This window comes from Solea senegalensis, linkage group LG5, assembly GCF_019176455.1.
Source record: "Solea senegalensis isolate Sse05_10M linkage group LG5, IFAPA_SoseM_1, whole genome shotgun sequence".
In the NCBI taxonomy this organism is placed as follows: Eukaryota; Metazoa; Chordata; class Actinopteri; order Pleuronectiformes; family Soleidae; genus Solea; species Solea senegalensis.
This window is the reverse complement of record NC_058025.1, coordinates 12,012,445-12,032,132: the sequence shown is the minus strand read 5'-3', so window position 1 is coordinate 12,032,132 and position 19,688 is coordinate 12,012,445. Positions and strand designations below refer to the sequence as shown.

The following is a 19,688-nucleotide window of genomic DNA, read 5'->3' as shown; positions in this document are numbered from 1 at the left end:
ATTCATCATCACTGAGTACAAAGTGACTTCAGTATGGCACTCAAATCTTCTACTCGATAAACACATGTTCATTCAAACATTTACACCCACATACAAACAGGACACGGTAATTACTGGCATACATACAGGCCCTGGGCCAGCAAGGGCCTCAGAGAGGAAGTCAACTCAGCTTCTTTACCAACCAAGAGGAAATGTTTGCAGCATTATTAGGACTTGCAGTTTTATATACATATAAAAAAAGAAATCAACAGAGCCTAAGCATCTGCAGATTTTACAGTGAGTGCTCAATAAGCCACACTTTGCTTAATTTTCCCACTCCTGTTTTATGTGCTCACCTCGCCATGCGTAACAAACCACTTTGACATCATGAATGTGGACATACAACAAATAAACACTGCTGGATTGTTGCAAATCTGCGAGCTCTCCATTGTGGACACATTGTACTGCCCCACACACACACAAAGGAGTGCCAGGGTATCACCAGCAATTCCTTTCCTTGTTTTTCCCTCATCTTTTATCTTATCATCTCTCTTCCTCTCTCAGGTGTGTGACAGTCTCTCCATCCCGCTTCATAGCACGGTGTCTCAGATGAGTTACGGCAACTCAGGAGTTTTCCTCCTGAGCTCTGCGGAAACTTAAACGTTTGAAGGAATCCCTGTGAGAGGGAGAGGACAGCGGATGAGAGATGACAAAAAGATAGACACAAAAGATGAGGAATGATGATGGGAATGAGGAAGAACAGTCAGGGCAGCAGAGATACTGGATAATGCACATTTGTCACGAGGATGGCACAAAGATAGGAACAACTGCTGAAGGTGCAATGTATGCTATGCTTTAAAGTTCAACTCTATCTGTACACCACTGCTTTATCATCGATGTCTGCAAAAGTGGACAGTGTGAATGAATCTCTGCTCAAATCCATCACTCCTCACTTTACTTTGGGTTCAGCAACAATACAGAGTGATGAAAAGATCAATGATATGTTTTTTTTTCTCTTTCAACACAGGATAGGCTGTTTGATTTGAGTGGATCAGTCTACCTGTTCTCTAGCCGAGGCCTGATGATGGGTTTATAGAGCTCAGGAATCTTCCTCTCCAGCATAGGCCTCAGGCTCTCTCTCAGGCGGTTATAGTTTTTCTTTAGCTCCTGTTGGTATTCCTTCTGGTCAGAAGTGATCAAGTGCTTATTCTTCTCAACTGCTTCGCCACACCTACAGGTGAGAAATCACACGGAGTCCGTTTAAAATTCTGTTTTCTTACAAGACATCGCATGAGATGAACAAAGACCTTGACCTTTTTATTGTAATAACATCAAACCTGAGCAGCTTCCATGACTCTATAAAAAAAGAAATCCTTCACTGATTAATTCACTTCACTTGGGTATAATACTATACTGTATATCCAACAGTATATACATATTAGAGCTTTCAAAGTACGATGTGTACCTAGACTGAGAGTCAAACTGTAAATAAACCATACAGGAGAGGTAAATTATTAATTACTTATTGGAAAAAGCCAAGTGTCGTAAGACAAAGCACCACAAGTCTGAGCTGCACAAAGAGAAAATGAAGGTACAGGGTTGTGTACCCTGGCAGTCTTTCTCATGACACGTATAATGGCCAGCATACAGGGAGTCTGCAGAAAATCCCAGAAATGGGGATGATTACAAACACATGTCTGAGTTTATCTCTTAGCTTTTAATGAAGGGAATATGGAAACTGCAATGTCGTAAAAACACAAGGTATTGTAAATGCACAGTGCAATGGGATTTAATGACAGTTCACAAGAGGAACAAGAATGTTTTGTGTGTGCAGCGCTCACTCTGGAAGCTTGCTTTGAAATTGTATAAATGTGTGTGGCTCTTTCATTTGCAACACCCTTACAGGTTTTTTTAAGCTGCCATTTTTAAAAAAAAAAAACACACAAAAAAAAAGAAGTTAACTAGAGGTAAACAATGAGAAGTGGGACTAGAAACAGCAGCTTGTGATAAGCAAAAGTGGATTTCAACTTCCTTTAAATCCGCTTGCACAGTGCACCATGCTCAGAGCCTTAAAATAGAGCCCACGGACTTCAACAGTCAGTCTGACCACAGCTCATTTCAAGACCAACACACCCATAAGTTCTCAGTGCAAGTGCATTTGTTACTGAAAAAAACACAAGGCAGTGGACAGGAAAATTGTGGGTCTGAAGTTAAACTGGCCTTGTGTGAGATTAGGCCCTTAATCTCAATGAAAATACATTTCAGAAATTATGTCAATATGTAAAATTAGCCTTTTCTTTGAGTGTTCATCTCCCATGATGATTGGTGAAATCTTAAATTGGTATAATTGCATGACTTGACACTATAAAATTATTTTAATAAAAGTGATTACAAGTGGTAGTAGAGTTCTAACACATAGACTGTGGAAAAGGAACAGAAAAAATTGAATGCAATATTATGTAAATGCAATAATAATGCAAATATTAATATCTGGTCCAGCATTGATTCCCTTCACATTACAGTGTAGAGAGTACACAGCAATAAATAAGCAGTGTTTACAATATGCTGCACAGCAAATGACATGGTTATTTGTGAGGCCTCAAGCCTCAGGGGGACATATGTGGGATATGTGAGAGGGAGACGATGACGATAACGTAAGAAAAACAAAAACAAAAATGTGTGTTTCCTGAGCGGATTCTTTTTAAAGACGCCACTGACAATGAGATCGCCATACAAAGGGACCCGTGCCAGTGTGCCTGGATTTAGGATAGGAAATAAACCTTTCTGAAATTACAGTAAATATTTGCCATCCTGGTTGCAGCAATCAAGGCAGCTGGAATGTGACCATGGGTTAGAAAATGAAAAGCACCTTTTTGGAGGCGAAAAAGCACATGCCCAGAGGATGAAATCATATGCACGCACACACACACACACGCGCAAAACCAGCCTTCTGCACAAAATCAGCACATCCTCAGCGGGAGGAGTGGTTCTAATGATGTTATGCATATCCACAATAAACTGAAACAATAAACAATAAACCTTTGCAATTCCAGTCCATCAGTGTCACTGTGGGAAATGAAGCTCCTTGTATATCTTTATAAAAAATATTAGCACCTTATAGTTTTTAAATTTCTGTCTATTGTCTTTTTTTAATGTACGTGATCTGTCCATGTGTCTGATCTTATCTGAGGGTACAGCTTTGCACCTTCATGTTTACCAAATGTGTATTTTAAACAGATTCTGACAAAATATTCACAGCCACAATGGGTTATATTCATTCACGGTCACACTGCCAGTTTAATTGCATTAGTTATCATGTGGTTTGTGATTTAGTGGCAATTATAATTTCAATCTCTGGAACTTGACTCCATCACTCACAGCTATCAACAGAGCTCTTTTATCTTACGGTATATGTGCAGAGCATCCTGGAGAAGACTTGCATTCATTCGAAGACTCCCCAAGATGCTGCATTTCAGTTTCTAAAAGTATTGTTCTATACATCTACATACCAAGAGAAGAAAAGCAAATGCAAATAAAACCATTGGTGAACTAGTTTATAACAAATGATGTGAGTTTATGGCTCTAGTACACTAAGTTGTCAGTAGGTGATGTTTCTGTGAACGCTTCTTACCTCATTATAAACTCTTTGAAACACAGGCGTAGTTTATTGTGGTGGCGGAAGAGCTTTGGATCCGCTGGGATCTCATTCAGGAAGACCTGGGCCACCTCCAGTGGGCCCTACAACGGGGTTGGAGAAAAGAGGGAAGGGGCAAAAACAAAAGAGACCGGGTAAGAGAGAGACAAAGATGGAGAAAGCAGAACAGAAGTGCAGGAAGGAACGCGAGGAGGAAAGAGAGGAAGTGTTTGAGAGTAAAGGAGCAAGGTAGAGATGAGAATGTGCTTCATTCAGACAAGCGGAAGGGACTCGTTAACTAAATACTAATGGGCCAAGATTCTGAAGTAGAATATGAGAAAGACATCTGATCAGTGAAGGAGCCACGATTAGCCAACTGTATGGCTAATATTATGGCTAAACCTGCACAAACAAACCATTTGGCTCCTATTTGCCAAGTATGAAATCGAATTATCTTAACTTATATCCGCCATAAAATGCAGCACACTTCCACAGCGCCTGCATCATGACAGGCACAGTAAAACAGCTCTTATTAGCATCATAAATGCATTGGGCCTTAGTCCTTTGTGTGAAGAGCTGTGGACCCACACACCAAAACACAGCCTCCTCTACTGATTCCAGTCGAGAGTTATATGTTTACAGAGAATCTGAACATCAGTGTTATGTATACAACCATCAGATCAGAGCGAGGGACCTGTCAGTACGATAAAGCATAGGGGGGGGCTGACGCTGTCCCTATTTCCGTCATTACTCCAGCATTCACCACGCTGGCAGGACCTGGAAACGATCAGATCAAAGAGAGCGCTGGTTAAGCATGGCGCGCAGCACAGACATGAAAGGAAGAGGGGCCATGAATTGACGGTTTAACTAAATCAGGAGAAAAGCAGAGGGAGGATTAGGGTTATGGACGGGCTAAGGGCTTTGATGTGTGATCATTGTCATGTCTCCCACCTGCACTCTGTGACTACAATGGCACTGTAAATGTGATAAGATAAATAGAGGTAAATTATCCTGGTTTATTTCCCCCCCTGCACATTACGTAGGGACAATGGAGCCACAAATAATACAAAGACCAATCATATCAGGGAAACAGCCACGAATGGTTAAACATGAAGCATGAGATCAATTCAGATATAATTTTAGCCGACAGACAAGAGTGTAAAAATAGAAGCAGTGGCTTTATTCACAAAAGCCCCATTCACATGTGGTATTAACATCCGTCCTCAGTGATAAGATCGTATGTGGATACAGTCAAGTATGACTGCTCACACCAAGCATAAATGCTTCCTGGACGCGTCTCCTGTGACCACATGAGCTCAGATTTGGCTTCCCCGCCCTGTGTTTAAATACCCGTTGATGTCATAACTGTTGGCAAGAACAAAATGATGTTTTTGATTATGTAGAGATGTCACCGTGTTCGTGTGTGCATGCGCGCAGGAACATCATTTTGTGTGCCAACACACTTTGCTTCCTTCAACGCACTTTAAGAGCTATGACACCATTATCAATTGCTGTAAAAAACATCTTTAAAATGAGGGTTACGGGACGTTACGAGTAACCAGCAACACACTTTAATGATGTGAGGGTCTAAGGACAGAGTGCGTCACTTGCTGTACAGACTGTAAAGCCCTTTGAGGCAAATTGTGTTTGTGACGTTGGGCTGTATAAATAAAATTGACTTGACTTGACTCGACTTAAACAAACCATTTAGGAGGTGATCAACATTACTCCATTTATCCACGTAGTGTCAGCTCCTGAACCTCTCCAGCAGAACTCCATACACTGGTAACATTAGTTGACATTGATTGCATCCTCACTCTGTGTTTTGGTTGCTTTTGTGGTTTTAGAAATAAAGAAATCCAGAATTCTTTTGTTTTCCCTACGAGTGGGCTAAGGTCCTCGCGTTAAAATCAAAAACATACTTTAAATGTTTTAATATATTATCGGAGAAGCAGATTATCATTCACAACTAAAAAAAACAATTATTCAATTTTTGGTCAAATAAAAGGAGAAAAACAACCAAGCTATATCCACACTATGTGTTCTTCCCTCCTCAGTCTTCACCATTCCCTGTGTGTGTCTCAAAGTAAAAAGTGAATCAAAGCTCAACTCATGGCTTTAGAAGAAATACTGACACTGCAGCGGGTCAGAGGACGTCAGCTGAGGAGGAAGACTCCGGTGCATTCTGAGGACACATCATGCTCATGCATGCTCCCGCAATGTGTCCACATGCTTAAACCGCCTCTGAGAGGGCTTTTGTGATCAGATCTGAAGACAGACTGAGGACAGATTGGGAGCATTCAGACTTGTACCTGCACGTGCCATCTGCACATGATCGGATCACTCAGGTCAGATGTTAATAATACCAGGGGTCAAAGTCACTGCCGTGCTCCTACATTACCTGGTTAACAGTGGCTCCAACAGAGCCTTGCAGCAGCATCTGTAACATCTTGGCATCAGGCTGTTCTCTGTGAGTGGCAACAGCCAGCTCTCTGGTCTTCTTCTGCATGTCTTCTATGGCCACTTCAATAGGAGTCAGGTCAAACTGGGAGCAAAAGTCAGACAATATCATACAAATTCATTGCAGCAGTCTTCAAGCAGCAAATGTTTCTACACCATGGCTCTGGCCCTTACCTCCTCTTTCTGGATGACGTTGAGGCGCGTCTTGATGTAGGGGAAGGCATGCATCGTGGTGAGGATGGTCTTCCTCTTGTACTGCTCATTCAGTTCACCCCGGGGGCGTCCGCTTTTGGTGAAGGGTGTGGTGTACATGAAGCGCCGCAGGTTGAAATTCTTCTCAAAGTTTGTCAGCCGGTCTTTCATCTCGTAGTCATCAAAGTAGGGCTCCACATAAGTGATTTGGATATACGCCTGGAGGAGGAGCGGTGGTATTTTTGATTCATAAAACCAGACTGTCAATTTAATAATAACTCTGTGCTTTTAGCTGGAGATTGTATGCATTTATATGTTTTGCCAACATCCATTAGAGGGCTGGGCCAATTTTTGCATTCCTACCCTCTGGACTGATCTTTATTTTTAGGATTGCTGCACTAATGAGCACAAACAAATCTCCTCATGTTCTTTTCTTCTGCCAATTTGCAATGTAGGCAACATAACACAAAAATATAAGATTGCACATATTCAGCTTTTTGTAATGCATTACGAGCATTTGGTTCTTCACAGATAATAAATATAAATAGTCATTTATATTTAGTCAGATCTATAACTCCACACTGACAAAAAAATCACGTGTATGTTATATTTTTTAGAGAAAAAGGTTAAATTTGATTTACTATGTAATGGTAAGTCATTGCCTATTAAAAATCAATTCAAAATCATTTGCCTAACATCTTTGGATCTTCCTCTAATGGGTGTTGTGATATTATTGTCTCCTACCTTGTTGGGATTGAGTTGTTTTCTGTCTACAGGTGTAGAGTCCTTGATCATCACCAGTGTGTCATCTCCAAAACACTGATTGTAGAAGTTCTAGGAATCAGGAGAAAACTGGTTAGTCACTTATCACTAGTTTTGGAGCAAATTGGACTTGTGGAATGATCCCCCCCCCCTTTAGGCATGTAAATAAATATCAATCTTTTCTGTTGCATTCAAAGAATATTAGATTTCACCAGTCTAGCCAGGCAGCATCTTACTCTTTTTATTCTGCCACCATCTCACATTAACTCACAACATACACATGAGCACATTCTGCATGGTCTCTCTCCTCTCTCGTACCTCCAGCCTGTGTGATATCTCCGGCAGATGTGTGATCCCTGGCTCCTTGTAAATGAATTCTCGTTCGTCCAGGTCACCTAACTTGGCCCCATAAAAACCCACCCGGAAATAGGTTCCAAACATCCTCTTATGGCCCTGAAAAGATACAGCAAATCTATATTAGAAAGTGCAGCTATAGTTATCAGTGTGACATGATTTCACACATTCTGTAAACACTTTAAAAAAAATTAATAAATAAAAATAGGTACAATAATTTAGGTACATGACACCTTACAGTGTTCTACTGATTTTCAAACATTTACCATATAAACGAGGCAGCTGCTACAGTGCCCTATGGCCATTACCTTCTGAATGATGTTGTCAAAGGCTCTCTGTAGTTTGTCATGAGTGGACGACAGTTTTCTGAAATCTCTGTGAGCCTCAAGGATCGGTATGATGATCTTGTAGACCTCATTCACTGCCTCATAGAGACCACCCTGGAAAGACAGACACACAGACGTTAAAAAGGGAGTTTAGAAAGAAGAAACACTGCATTTGCATTTGATACTAAGAACATAAACAAATGATTTAAAATCTACAATTCAAATCATTATTTACTCCACTACATTGGCATGAAACAATGCAAATTAAACTATCTCCAAGAGACAACATCATTATTTTAATATATTTGTGTTTTTGATACATCCCTGAAGCTGTTTCACTTACATTTGCTAGTAAAAATATTATTCATATACTAATACTGCTTCATTTTTCTAGAGCGAGAACATAATCTAAACTAGATTTGGATTATTAGTATGCAGTACAGATTTGCGACACAGCCACAGGTTCCTACTCATAAATATGAGTCTCACATTGCTGAAGAGCTCCGCAGCCTGCTCAAGCAGTCCCACCAGGCCGCTCTCTGTGAAGTAACGTCCCGAGCACACGCCATCCTCGTCTGGGGACAGGATGTCGTCCGACACGGCCGACTCCTCCAGCACATTGGGGGAGATGTTCTGAGGAGAGAATCAGTCAACTAATTGATTAATTAAGCCTCTAATCAATCACAGGACTTTAAGAGGAGATGTCCGACAGTGGGAAACTAAACTAATTCAATGACCGTCCAATCAATGGCCTGCTGTCTGCAACAGGCCAGAGTGTCCTGTACCAGAGGGCAGTAGTTCTTCTGTGTGGCACAGCTCATCAATAACATCTTCACTGTTCCTGTTTTCAGTTTAAGGGAGGATGTATGCAGGAGACCATATTTAAATGTTGACGTTGTGAGTGTACAGCTCCCCCCACTGGACACAGGGGCTTCCCTCCCTTCTACACCTTCTAAACAGCAGTGTGATGAGTGTTTTTCATGATGTGACTGACTTTGTCTACGATAAATTGCACTGTGAGCACCTGACGTCGTATGAAACAACATTTCGTACTGAAGTGGAAACTTAAGTTTGACATTAATTAAACTGAACTGAATTTCCAAAGACTCTAAAATAAATCTGAATAAATCTGAACATATATATATATATATATAACTATATATAATATATATATATATATATATATATATATATATAGTTTGCTTGTCTACTTAAGCAAAACACTTTTTTTTAAATCAAATTCATTCACATTCATGATATGTGTACATCCACACTTGTGTTTCCTACCTGGAATGTGACACTCCCAACAGGCAGGTACTTGTGATCCTCCAGCATGCTGAGGTACTCAGCCACCAGAGCTGCAGCATGGACCAGACACATAGCAGACTCAGTATAACACTTCCTGTTTATGTGCTTCTCTGCCATGTTCTGCAGCCAGGTCAGACGAAGGTCAGGAGATGTCTGATAGCCCTTTGCTATCCTGGGGATGAAAGGGTAGAGGGGGGGAGGAGAGAGAGAGAGAGAGAGAGAGAGAGAGAGAGAGAGAGAGAGAGAGAGAGAGACAGTATTTAGTATTTGTCCTTTTTTTTTTCCTTTTTTCCTTTTCCTGGTAATAGCCTTATTGAGATTAAAATCTCAAGAATTACTCTGCCAAGAAGGAGCATTGAGGAATCAAGTTATAACATGCGCAGGCTACGAAAAACGAAAATTATCAAGCAAATCAAAAAAGGGCATAATAATAAAATCACAGTCAGTGGTAGTTAAAGAAGACAGAAATACACATTAAGTATGTATGCTGCATATTGTAAAGGGAGATGGAAAACCCTCCCTAACCAAACAGAGGCAGGGTAGTTGATTTAAAGCTGGGGTTTACACGTCCTCAAACACAACACAACTCAACACACACTGCCTGGACACTGCTAGATGCTGACTTAAGCGCTGGGAGGACATCCATGTTGACATACACTACATCATGTCTAAATCACCTTCAAGACAACACACAGAATGTAAGAATAACAAGACACTGAAGGAACAGCGTGGGATAATACCTTTCAGATCGCTTCCTGATAAAGTGACTGATCCTCTATGCCTTTCTCCAGAAGTCGTTTTTTATGTCCAGCTTTTTTTTTTTTTTTGTTGCATACGTCCACAAAACAATTTTAAGAAGTGTGACACACTCCCTTCTCTCCCTCTCTCTCTTAAACTTGCTTTCTACGCATTTGGAAACATTTTGGCTAATGTAAGTACACTACTCAAAAATACGTAATATTAGACTTGTTGTTTTCAGATATTTTAATCCAGAAATCCAAATCAATGGCAGAGTATGCCAGGGAATTAATGAATCCATTCAGCCTAAATATATTATTTAATCATGTTTATTACAATACTGAAAGGGCTGCAGTCACTAGGTTTTGTTTTTTTGTTTTTTTATTGTTGACTATCACCACGTAAAGAGGATTTCAACAAATCAAGTGTTTGAGAAACGGTCCCAAGCTTTAATTATGGTTTAAGCATAATTACAGTACAGTTTCTGTCTGAAAACATGCCAAAACTAAATGTTTGCATGAGACCGAGTGCTGATTATTGGTTTAGTGGTGTTTTACAACACTCATTAGCCAAACACTGAAATAAATCTAAAAACAAGATGCTGATCATGAATGAATTCAAGCAACTGGAGGATTGCATGTACATAGGCCTATATGTGTGTGGGCAATCCAAGGTACATATTGAGGCGAGTGTAGTCAAATGTGTAAAGTCGTTCTGTACAGCTGTCAGGTCACTGGGGCCAAAACTCAAACAGAAACATGACAAATGATACTCGTACGGTGATATTAGAACATGTCGAGGTAAAGTGCCTGAATCAATATACAGCACATGTAGGCTCTATTTGTCTCAGTGCCTCCCTGGTCGTATTTATCTACCCAAGTGCTACACAAATTCAAACACACACACACACACACACACGCCGTTTGCATCTGCATATACACAAAGCCAGATCAGAAGACTAAACTGCTACCACATGGTTACCATAGTGAGGGCAGCAAATACAGGCACAACAGCCCAGACCACAGAGAAATAGGAACCAGCAGCACACCAGAGGGAGAAACCACAGTGATGAGCGAGGGGGAAAGATTAAGAGATGGACACTGAGCACAGACAGAATTACGAGGACGGCTTTCTTTAACAGTTAATCTATAACCTACAGTCATCATCCATGGACAGTGTGTTTTGGCTTCTGACCTGTACATGAGGTCCATTAGCATTTCAGGGTCTTCCTGGAACTCCCTCATCTTCACTGTGTCTGACAAGATACTGTTGAGGTTTCTCAGGAGCTCATCTACCTGCAAACACAAACAACAGCTAACAGGCATGAGGTTGTGATATCACCAAAAATCAGTGATGTAATAGAGTAGTGGTAAAGTAGTAGTACTTTGCCTGTGTTTGTGCATTTGTGTGTTTTATTACAAACCTGTGAGGGCAACTGTGTGTTCTGCATCTCAGTGTCCTCTCCTGCATATGCCAGGATAGTGCGCAGTGAGCGTCGCAAGTATTCGTCCTGGAAGTCTGACGACTTGCCCACCAGTGAGGCCAGTGACATGGTCACCTGCATCTTCACTCTCGAGAAGTTCTGACGGAGAGAGACGTGACCACAGTGAATGTCACCATTTTACATCTAAGACAAAATGAGCAGATTTCGTATGACTAAAGACAGAGCAAACAGTAATGATTTGCTCTAATACTGCTACTGTGTGATGAAGTGTAAATGCAAGAGTGACATAGGTTGAGCTGAATTTCCACTCTAAACACTCTAAAATGATACATTCACTGCAGGTCAGAAAAAGGTATTATATATATATTCAATAGCAAGTCACGGCCCGAAGTATATGCAGTATACTGAGGCAATACAGCTTTGCACGAAGAAGAATATTCCTTTTTCTCTCCCTAATTGACTAAATTGACCTCTAAACTGCTTGGTTACCATTAAAGTGCCAAGAACGACTAATGCATGTTTACCTCAGGAAAAAGGCTCTTCCTCAGAACCATTCTCTATTTTTCAAACACATCAGTGCCTGACTATCACATATATGAATACCTATTAAATGCAGTTCGCTAGTTTGTTTTTCTTTTTGATATTTAAAGTCAATAATCTGTCCCATGCTCCCTACCCTTTCCTTGTCTCTCTATTTTTCACACTACCTGTGCAAAACAAAAGGCCTGACAAACAGCCATCCATCTTCAGCAGGGGAGACGGTGTGTATGTGTGTGAGAGATTGTGCTTGTGTATGTGTGAACTCCCATCTATCTCCAGCATGACCAGCTAAGCGGGAAATGATCTCCCATTAGCACAGACATAATCACCCATGGATCATCTCTACGGCCCCATTCTGTTCAACTGAGCATGGAGCCAGCGACTAACCACCCATCACTGCCCTCTAACTCGGTGTGTATATGTGTGTGTGTGCGTGTGTGTATGTGTGGACTCAAAAGAACCCTAAATGATGGCTTAAGTCAACAGAAAAGCCTCTGTCGTTCTCTCTCAGACCCATTTTCTTCAGGTAGTTTTCAATGTGTACCCGTTTCTAGTGATTTTTTTTCTTGGTTCTTTGAAAAACAGCAACAGATATTTTCACTTTACATTGTGAAAGTGTACAATTTAAGAGCTGGGGAGAGAGAAGAACGTGTGCAACAGAGGACAGAGCGAGACGAGGGTGGATGAAGGGATGAAAAACGTAAACAGAGGAAAGATAGGAACTCCTGTGCGAGGGAGTCGCACAGCTGATTCAAATCAGATTTTTTTTATACACCATATAAACAAACATACAGTGGGAAATACTCCCTTTAAAGTGGACACGTCTCTGTGTGTGTGTGTGTGCTCCATGGACTGGTGTCTGACTTTCATTAAAGTGTGCAGACTGTAAACACAGGAAATATCGACGGCAATGAAGGCTATCGAACCAGCAGAGAAAATGAAAGAAGATACTCTGTGTTCCCTTTAAACCGCCTGTGCTTTGGATTTGTCTCACGTCAATTTTCTTTTGTTTTCTTTTTTTTTATTTCCCTCCATCACTGCATTACCTCTGGCCAAAACATTGCGCTATCTCCATTATGATTTCCTCCTTTCCGCCTCTTTCACGTTCCCTTTCTTCCTGCCCCTAAGGCAGATATACTCACACATTCACACATATAGATGTACTGACACACACACACACACACACACACACACACACACACACACAGGTCTGGCTTTCATTACTTAAAGAGGGGTTGGAACATGGCTAGGCAGACAGTGACATATCTCTCTGCTCTTTTCTCAGAGACACATCCTTCAGCAGGAACTTTCTGCAGCACGCTCAAAATAGACATGGAAATGATATTAAAGCTGAGCAGGAGAGGAAAAGCAAAGATGGGATAAAATGTGTGCGACACCCTGCGTCTTTGTATCTTCACTGGGAAACATATCACAAGCAAAGCTGAACTCTTGTGTGCGCCTAAATTGAATTTAATCTGACATAAATGCATTTTCTCCTGAAAGCTTAGATGTCAGATAAGGTTTTATCTGACAGAGCGGTAGCACATGCCTGACATTTGCTACGCTGTGTGTGTTTCTCTGTGTGTGTGTGTGAGTGTGTGTGCATCCTCACAACCCACCAGAGCGTATACACAAAATCATATTTATATGTGATTACATGGTTTCGGTGTGCGTGTGCTTACACTGGCATTGCTGTAGCTGTATCTCATGATGAGATAGAGGGTGGCACAGGCCTGACTCCTGTTCTCATCAACAGGGCTGCTGCAGTAATGTAGCACCTTCTGGCACAGGTCCGCACACTGCTCCGCCTCCTCCTCAAACAACAGGTCCCCGAACTACAAACAAACACACCAAGATACATGATGCCAAGGTAGTGCACACACACACACACTGACACAGACATATATACAAAAATAATCTCACTTTTATCAGCAGTTTGTCACCCACTCAAATAAATAAGAACATTTAATGTAGACACAGGTAGTGTTCATGTAAACACACCAACCCACACAACATCCTCCTGAAGTACAGCACAGCACAACACAACACACACACACACATACAAACCTGCCTCATTAGCACCAGGTTTTGGTCTCCATGAAAACTACCGGTCCTGACAAGATCAGTATTCACACACAAACACAATCAAAGTACCTTGACAACCAGTGCTCTGAGTGTGCTGAAGGTGTGAGAGAGGAAAGATGTGCTCTGGTTGCAGGTAAGCGAATGCAGTAACACCTTCAACACCCCTCCAACCACGCTGTCCTTGCAGTCGGCCAACGGCAACGCCTGGACATGAGACAGATGGAAGCATTGACAATGTGACTAATGACGACGGGGAACCAGTTGCATGCAAAAGCTAATGTTTAAAGTGTGTGTTAAGTGATTAAAAAATATCTTGTGACTTTGTCTTTACTAATCACCTTGCTAAACCTGAATGACTATTTTAAATAATGTAATATTTAGCTACATCGTCTGCTCTGCCAAACACACCCTCATGCACATAAATGCTTTAGTGGGGACCAAAGCAGCTAAACGTGGCCGTATTCTGTGAAGTGAGGCACATTTTCACGATTAAGACATCTCAACTACCTTGCAAAGCAAAGGCAGCGATGTAGGCACAGGTGCAATTATTCACAAGACAACAGTTAATCACTGACAAAGCATTGAGTCAGTGAACCATGCTTTTAAACGTGCCAAAAAATCCCGAACAGAACACTGGAGAGAAAGTGTTTTCAGTCTTTACTCCACATTTAGTTACACAGACACAAGTGAACAACAACAACAACATAAATATAGATAAATCGAGATTCAATTCCTTCCATGGGTGACAGTATATTAAACATATCAATCTTTGCGTTGAACTTATTTTCTCATCTGCATCATGGCTGTTCACAGAGTGATATCAAACATACAGCATTTCTCCTAAGAATCACATTTCTCTGGTTTGACTTAGTTCAGTTCAACAGCCTGTGAGGAAATGTTTTAGTACATCAATTATGGCGGAACATAAATGGATTTTTAAATTAGGGCTTGCTACCGACAGATATTTGTTTTGTTGACTTTACAAATACATTTTACAATAACAAATGCATAGTGTTTGCATTCTCTGACCTGGACGATGGTCTCCAGCAGGTCCAGTACTATGAGGTTTGTCTCTGTGGCTAAGTTTCCACTAATCAAAGCCTCCTGATCCAACTCTGCTTTAGTCCTGGACAGAAAATGATATAAGTGAGACAGGAGAGAGAGAAATCAAAAATGATTCACCACAAAGGGTGTGACATACTTGTCGTGTCGGTCATTGGTCTGTCTCCACTGAGTGAGGTCTTTCCTCCAACGCAGGTTCTCTCTCTGACGCAGAGTCCTATCTGTTCCTTTTAGCGATTCAAAGGCAAAAAAACACATTTTATTTTATTTTTATTTAATTTATTACAGCTCTAACCAACATACAGTACACTCATGTTTAAACAATGCAATGACACCTGTACAAAATGGGACTTGAGGCTTGGTACTTCCCATTGTTTGCACACATTTACAAACCACTGATAAAGTGTTGAACATGTGTGAGCTCACTAGATTTGGAGATAGTGTGTGACCAATTCAAATTGTGACAGTGCAGCAGTCCAGGTTGTAATCCTGAAGGTGCAGGGGAAAATACACTACCTCCAACTCGTTTCATCATTTCGCCACGGGCGCCCATGCCTCTCAGCAGGGCTTCTTCTAGCTGCAGCTTGGCCTGCTGGGACTTCTGTAAGGCCTGGGTGCTCACTTTGTCACTGCTCTGTTTACCCTACACACACACACATATGCACACACAGTTTGTGGAGAACATTTCTGCATGATAAAATACATATGCACACATGGTATACATAGCCGTATGTGTATACAAACACTGAATTATTTATTATATATAAGACTCTTAGAACTGCACTGACTCAAACCAGAAGAAAAAGGGAGAAAGTAAATACATGAGCAAACTGACCCTGTACTCAAAGCAGGACACACAGATGGTGAGGAGCTCCAGCAGCTTGTTGAGCTGTGAAGGAGGCATATCTATAGTCCAGCGCTGAATCAGACTCTTCTCAGCGTTCTTCATCACCCACAGGAAACATACCAACAGGTGGCGACTGGTGTCGGCTGCCAGCGTGGCTACAGATTTACCTTGCTGAGAAGAGGAATGTAGAGAGGCAGATACGATCATGATGGTCTGGTGTAATATAATGACCTGACTGAAAAGCATGAAATGTCAATCTGTACATCTCCTGTAAGTGCACCGGCACCGATATCAGTCACATACAGTCATTTTAGACCACTTATGAACGTATGAAGCGAGTCATTTCAAAGACAAAAATCTCCAACCATGTAACGAATATTTTTTCCCAAAAAGAAGAAATAAACAGCGCAAACATGACTTGGCTAAAATGCTTCGGCTGATTTTTATTTACATTTTTACAGTTATCAGTATTGGACTGATAACGATTCCCATCCCTAACCCAGACTTGTACAGTAGACAAAGACATACAGACAGACAGATTTCATGTTGTTCTAGTGAAGCGTTGTTCTTATTCCCATCTTAATAGGTGCTAAATCTACTGCAAAGTCATTTACTTTCATTTGTGTGATGATGAATTGTTGCTATACAGGGCTACTGCTGCTATACTGTGTGGCAGCTTTGATAAATGTTGTCATTAACCTCCTAGTGCTCCAGGTTTCCCACCAAGAACCCAGTTTCTAGGTATCTGTTCCACAGCAGGAGAGAGGGGAGTTCACCTGAACCGGCATCAGATATTTGTATCCACATATTCACCAAACATCACTTTTGAAAATAAGCTGCATACTGACAGTTTTCTTTCTGTTGCTAAAAGTAAAAAGACTCAAATATTGTTTTTAGTGGAACAGCTTCGAAATGAAGAGCACTCTGGAAGCCGCCATGTTTAGATTGTTTGGATTTGTGATTGATCCCAGGCTGATGGCACAAACTCACAACAGTATTTTACCGAAAAACAAAGAAAAAGTGATTCATCTCTTGGAAAGAAGCTAAGAAAGCCAAAGAGCAGTCAGTTTTCGTGCCTGTGTTGTTGCTGTGGCTGCACTTGATGGATGTGTTTGTCAGGGAGGACGACCCTGTTCACTTATGATGCCAATGCCTGCCCATAAACCATCTCCTGCAGATGTGTGCGTCCGTGTGATTGTGTGTGCGTGCGTGCATGTGTGTGTACTGTATGTTTATGTGTGGTTTTTCCACGATGGATGAAGTGTGTGTGAAACTCTGACAGCTAATCAATCTACTTCACAGCAGCTCACCTGTTCAGAGGCAGACAATTTACAGGTACAATCACACAAACACATAAACAGATGCACTTATGAACTTTTTCAAAATGATTTTTAAAAAAAAGGCATACTACAGTTAGTCATCAACTTCAGATTAGAAAATAATTTCTGAATTTTACCATGGATGCCATGGAAACGAGGACATTCCGCCCCAGTGTGTTGAAGGGGTTCCCAGCGATCGCCAAGGCAACTGACTGATTGATGGGTGGGACATTTTCAAGGTCATCCTCAGGTACGCCTGTCTTGTTCTTCCCACCACGTGTGTCAGAAACTACAGAGACAAACAGGGTAAAATACTGTGTTTAACTGAAGGTAGGAGCCTGGAGTGCTAAAATAGACACAAGAATAAATCATTTCCACAGCTATACTGTCGATGTTTAACAGGGAATTACAGCTACAACAAAGGTTAACAAAAAAAAGGTTAAAAAGGCCGACATTACGGCATTGTAGCGGCGGAAATGCACAATGAAAAACACTGATGTCTTAAGTGCACTTGACATTTTTGTCAAGCCAAAAACTTTAGAACTCACTGTTCTTTTTTTATTCATTTGGAACTTGCTGCTGTGATGGAATTGTTTTAAAAGTCACCACTGTGTTCCAGTTGCTTAGCTCTCGTTGTTGTGTTCTGTAAAATAATTCCTGTAATAATTTACCATGGATATGTTGAGTCTGTGCATATAAAAGAGCCTGGTTGATTACCAGTGAAATCCAGATAATTTGTAGAGTCGATGATAATCCCCACTAGGGGGAGGTAGAGAGTAGCCACCTTGGCTCTAACTTCAGGTTTAATACATCGATGGTCAAGATCATGAGAACACAGCAGGCTGTAGATGGCATTGATGGACTTTCTCTGGACTTTTCCCCTTTAAAAACACACACACACATTTATATATACAGACATATCAAATGTACTATCTGAATACACCATAACATTGTACGTAAACTAAACACAGACATTTACAGATGTATATTTGCCTGGTCTTTTAGTTTTCACTGAAAATTAAGGTTTAGCAATAAGTGACATGACTTGAAGAAAGCTGGTTAAGCACTAACTTACATTACACTATAGATTTGTGTAAATGAGGTTATATGAGAAAGTATCTTGGATATACAGTAATACGCCTGTGTTTCCTTACCCCTCCGACTCCATGTCAAGGGCGGCACTGAGCTCCGTCAGCAGCAGACCTGTGAGGTAGTGCTGATGCTTGAAATCCTGAGAAAGCTCAAACAGTCCCAAGATCCTCTGCTGCTCCTGGAAACTACACGAACCAGAGTTCTGAGGAGGAGAGACAGAAAAGAGAACCACAAAATGTAGGTCAGATATTTGTTTCATACATACACATCATGCTTTCCCTAGAACTTCTACTCTTCAAGAGGGTACAATAGCCCCAACACTTTTCCTATTCACGCATTTTGTATTATTCCTTCTACTTGCTAATAAAGGATGATAAATGAGAGACCTGTGAGGAGATGGATGGGCATGGCGAGGCAGGGGCAGAGGCAGGGCTGCTGAAGAAGAGGCTCAGGTTGAGGTAGTGCTCATGACTGCACAAGATTCGCAGGAACTCCAGGCGCATGCTGATCAATGTCGGCATGGAAACACTTTTAGCTGACATCTAGGAGAGAAACCAAGCAATTAATTCTGGGTTTTGCGCAAGCAAAATGTTAAAGATACAGTTGTTACAGTTTTAGCATTAGTGAAATTTCACCTGGTTGCAGTAGTTTTTCACCAGCTGGAAAACAAATCCTCGATCCATGAGAGACAACAGGTCATAGAGGAAGAAGGCCAGGCTAATGTTGACTTTCTCTGCTTGCTCTACCTCCTAAAACAGCAACAATCAACAAACAGTGCTAAGTGGATCTTGTCGATCACTCTGACCTGTGGTGTAGAGGGCACCACCGACATAATGACCACTGAGGCTGAAACTGCCTCCACCAAACAAGCACTGTCCAAACCTTTTGTTGTTTGACAAGGATGGTCCCGATTTCTGCTGTAACCACAGAAACAATGGTGGTCAGGTCGTCTTTAAATCGGTCAGAAAAGCGATTTCTTCGAGGGACATTGTGCTTGTCCAGGTAAGACACGTGTTGGGCCATGCTTTTCACCTGTTCAAGCAATCACACGCCAAGCAAACAAACATGAATCATGAAATATGAACCCCTGCGCTCACAAAAAAAAACATGGACAATTACAGTGACAAAGACAAATGTGATTTAAACGGATGATTAACACACAATCACTCAACTTGTCAAGTAACGTGACAGATGCAAAGTTGATTTGATAAAAAATGCGGCCCGACTATGAAATCTTCATTGATCATATTCTATTCTCCTTTTTCATTCAAATGACTAAAGATACCGTCACAGCTTAAGTGAGTGTCTTTTAGTGAATGGGAGGCATCAACGCCCAAGAAGTGATTATCAATGTGTCCTTCATCACACTAAAAAGCCAACAGTCATGTTTAATATACATAAACACAAACTGACCAGTAATTCAAAGAAGAACCAGGCATATTTATACACATTCTCTCTGCAGACCCCCGTGCTGACGACCATCTGTAGGGCCAGCTCCTCATGAAATTGCTGTAAGACAGAAAACACACAAACTACAGTGAGACCC

At 41.2% G+C, this 19,688-nt stretch overlaps 1 protein-coding gene across 2 annotated transcripts in view; it reads right to left on the bottom strand.

The window, feature by feature from the left end:
* Positions 1–512: 512 nt before the first annotated feature.
* dock8 (dedicator of cytokinesis 8) overlaps positions 513–19,688 on the bottom strand; it is a 50,443-nt gene continuing 31,267 nt past the window's right edge. For both annotated transcript variants that reach the window (XM_044025567.1, XM_044025568.1), the window contains 25 exons: positions 19,556–19,651; positions 19,025–19,174; positions 18,778–18,891; positions 18,529–18,684; positions 18,205–18,344; positions 17,768–17,931; positions 17,188–17,339; positions 15,720–15,902; positions 15,401–15,527; positions 15,024–15,111; positions 14,852–14,948; positions 13,892–14,026; positions 13,420–13,572; positions 11,177–11,335; positions 10,948–11,048; positions 8,995–9,187; positions 8,197–8,340; positions 7,690–7,821; positions 7,346–7,480; positions 7,010–7,099; positions 6,248–6,484; positions 6,015–6,158; positions 3,611–3,717; positions 1,040–1,210; positions 513–655 (listed from right to left, as the gene is read on the bottom strand). In XM_044025567.1, coding sequence (XP_043881502.1) covers positions 604–655; positions 1,040–1,210; positions 3,611–3,717; positions 6,015–6,158; positions 6,248–6,484; positions 7,010–7,099; positions 7,346–7,480; positions 7,690–7,821; positions 8,197–8,340; positions 8,995–9,187; positions 10,948–11,048; positions 11,177–11,335; positions 13,420–13,572; positions 13,892–14,026; positions 14,852–14,948; positions 15,024–15,111; positions 15,401–15,527; positions 15,720–15,902; positions 17,188–17,339; positions 17,768–17,931; positions 18,205–18,344; positions 18,529–18,684; positions 18,778–18,891; positions 19,025–19,174; positions 19,556–19,651 — 3,420 coding nt within the window. In that variant the 3' untranslated portion in view covers positions 513–603. The remainder of the gene's footprint in view (positions 656–1,039; positions 1,211–3,610; positions 3,718–6,014; positions 6,159–6,247; positions 6,485–7,009; positions 7,100–7,345; positions 7,481–7,689; positions 7,822–8,196; positions 8,341–8,994; positions 9,188–10,947; positions 11,049–11,176; positions 11,336–13,419; positions 13,573–13,891; positions 14,027–14,851; positions 14,949–15,023; positions 15,112–15,400; positions 15,528–15,719; positions 15,903–17,187; positions 17,340–17,767; positions 17,932–18,204; positions 18,345–18,528; positions 18,685–18,777; positions 18,892–19,024; positions 19,175–19,555; positions 19,652–19,688) is intronic.